The 2,993-nt window shown below is 48.3% G+C and overlaps 1 protein-coding gene across 1 annotated transcript; it reads right to left on the reverse strand.

The window, feature by feature from the left end:
* Positions 1-546: 546 nt before the first annotated feature.
* LOC117891478 (serine/threonine-protein phosphatase alpha-3 isoform) lies at positions 547-1,704 on the reverse strand. The gene has a single exon (XM_034796958.1). It carries the CDS (start codon positions 1,635-1,637, stop codon positions 567-569), a length of 1,071 nt encoding a protein of 356 aa, XP_034652849.1. The 5' UTR covers positions 1,638-1,704; the 3' UTR covers positions 547-566.
* Between the last annotated feature and the right edge of the window lie 1,289 nt (positions 1,705-2,993).

Genomic DNA, 2,993 nt, shown 5'->3' on the forward strand with positions numbered 1-2,993 from the left:
TTTACCGAAATGGATGGCCATTAATTTATTCCCTCTGCAAATTGCAGTGTCATTTAATTTATACTTTTTTTGTGCTAACCAATTTGCATGGCTCTCACCCTCACATCTCTCTCGCTCTCTCTCTTGCACCGAACTCCATCTCTTTCACTCCCGTCAATTGTGTGCACTAGTGTGCGTGCTATAATGCATTTTAGTAATTATTTTAGCTGGTATTTTTTTTCACTTTTGTAAAAGAGTTTTCCTCCGTCCCTGTCATTGGCATTTGGTTTGAGAGGAATGCGATTCTGGGGTAAAATTTCTTTGCCAACTTGGCCGTAATTAAATTGCCTTTATGGCTTTCCTAGATTGAAATTAACGATTGTAATTTATCAAATTAAAATGCACATATTATATTTGCACTCTTTAACAGTGTTTTTTTGTGCCTGCATTTATTTGAGCTGTAATTTGCATTGTAAAACTCAATAATATAATTGCGATTGCGGTCCAATTATAGCATTTTATTGACATTCCCTGATAATCACGCGGTCTATTTGCACAATTCCACACAAATATCCAAATTAAGAGCATCATTTCTGCATGGGATAAGTCAATCGTCGCAAGGATATCGGCCGCTGGATGCGAAAAGTGCATAACAGATCCTGATCGATTGACATCATGGCCCCCGCATTGTCAAACTGCCCGCAATAGTTGGGCGCCGAGAAGATGGTGATGAGCTGCCGCTTGGCAAAGAACTCGTAGCCATCCTCGACGACCTGGTGGCCGCGGCACATAAGGGTGAAGTGAAAACGAAGCATGAAGGCGGTGACCACATCCGCGCCAAAGGTGTGGCTCACACCGCGATCGTTCGGCCTCCAACCGTAGTTGACAAAGTCCGGATCGGACCAGAGCAGATCGCACAGCATCCCGGACTCGGGTATGTCGCAGGGGCGCGCAATGTTTCGGATCTGATCGAGGCTGAAGAGGTCGGGACTGAGGCCGCCGTGGCAGCAGAAGATGGTGCTCTCAATCACCGCAGCGATGGGCAGACAGTTGTAGCAGTCGACGAAGGTGCGCCACATCTTGACCGTGAAGCGCCGCTTGCACTCATCGAAGAAGCCGTAGACGCGGTTCAGGTTGGAGGACTCGTGGTTGCCTCGCAGCAGAAAGAAATGGTTCGGGTAGCGCACCTTCAGTGCCAACAGCAGAGTGAGCGTCTCAATGGAGTTCTTGCCGCGGTCCACGTAGTCGCCCAGTAGCAGGTACCGTCCCTCTGGTGGATATCCACCCGCCGCCAAGTACTTCAGCAGATTCTCATACTGTCCGTGAATATCGCCCAGCACATTCACGGGTGCCTCAATCTCCAGCAACGCCGGCTCTTGCAGCAGCACTCCGCGAGCCCTAAGACACAGTGTCTCCAGATCCATGGCCGCCAGCTGGACACCGCCCGCACCATCGCCCATCTGTGTGAGCTTCGCTATGAGATGGTCCAGATACTCCATGCCGTTGCGTGGATAGGAGAAACGCCTGGGCCGGATGAACGGGTTGTTAGTCGTGGCACCCACTGTTAAATGACCCGATGGACTGCTTTGGTCAGACTGCCGCCTCGTCCTCATCGGTGGGGACCCTGGCAGGGCTTTGTGGTTGAAGTTTTCGAACATTGGAAGAGTTGGGTACCTTCGCCTTTTACGTCCGTCTGTTTGTGTTTTGTTTGTAGATTCGTCTTTAAAGTGTTATCAACTTGTCTGACGTAACAGTCAATGAGGAATTGTTGAATAAAAAATCTTTCCCTCACCCACTCCATTAATCTCTTACAAGTTCCTTTGACATTTTGGTGAAATCTCTTCTAAATAAAACAACGAACAATAACAAGAAGTGTCACCGAGTACATAACTGTCTTTCAATCAACTAAATTTTAGTCAGAACCCATCACTGCACCCCCAAACCCCCTCTCATCACGTCCCTGCACCATTGTGGGAGGAAGCCATCACATCCATTGCTTTTATTTTTCAAATCAACATAATGGACACTTTGCCCCACGGCATAGTCATCATCAGCATCAGCACAGCAACAACTTCCCTTTTGCTCCGGAACCCCCCTCCAACTCCTCCGTAAGCCATATTTCTGCCTAAAGCTTCTTCACGCCGCAAAACCCCTTTCAAGCACCACCCTTTCTAAAGACTCCCCTCTAAATCTTTCTAAGCTTACTCCCTCTGGCCATGGCCATGTCTGTGCATCACGTAAAAATACAAAGGCAACTTCAGTTTTTGGTTTTGACAGCAGAGGGGGAAAGAGTTGAAGTGTGGGTGGCCCGCAAATATGGGGGTGGTGCATGAAGCAGACCCCGCACCCTCTCAAAAATGCAGTCAGTCAGAATGGTTCTTAAGCCCCAAAACCTGCCGCAGATGCAAATTTCTCTCTCTCCCTTCCGTTCTCTCTCTCTCTGCTCTCACTCTCCACAGCTTTGACTGTCAGTCATTCTGTCGCTCTGTCACTCATTAAACATTTTGCTAAATGCAAGTCTGAGTGTTGTTGTTGCTGTTATTTGGATCCCAGTTGTCGTTGGCGTTGTTGCAATTGCTGTTGCTGTTGTTGTTGTCATAGCCAAGTGTCACAACAGTCACCCAGCATTTTGTTGATTTTACGAGCGAGCATGTAACGGACTGAGATTCTGCGAATGCAACCGAGAAAACCCTGGGGAACCGACAGACGAGACCCATAAGAATGGGTATGGTAATGAGCGAGGGAGGGAGCGAGGCTGGAATGGGAGCGGGAATGGGAATGGGCGACAACTGCGAGTCGTGTGATTAGTAACGTATGACCCCCAGAGGCGCAACTCACTCCCCTTGCAATGCTAAACTAAACCCCGTTAAACTCCAACCCTGAATCCAACAAGTTGACAGGAAACATGTTCCCGCACCCCTCCAACCCACAGAGAATCGCATCAGACTTTACGTTTTCTTCTTTAAAATGCACTTCTCCCCACAACAGCCGACGCCCGCAACTTTCATTGTATT

The sequence above is a fragment of the Drosophila subobscura genome, chromosome E, assembly GCF_008121235.1.
Source record: "Drosophila subobscura isolate 14011-0131.10 chromosome E, UCBerk_Dsub_1.0, whole genome shotgun sequence".
Taxonomy (NCBI): domain Eukaryota; kingdom Metazoa; phylum Arthropoda; class Insecta; order Diptera; family Drosophilidae; genus Drosophila; species Drosophila subobscura.

Coding starts and splice junctions, on each gene's coding strand:
- LOC117891478 (XM_034796958.1), bottom strand. CDS start 1,637: ATGTTCGAAAACTTCAACCACAAAGCCCTGCCAGGGTCCCCACCGATG.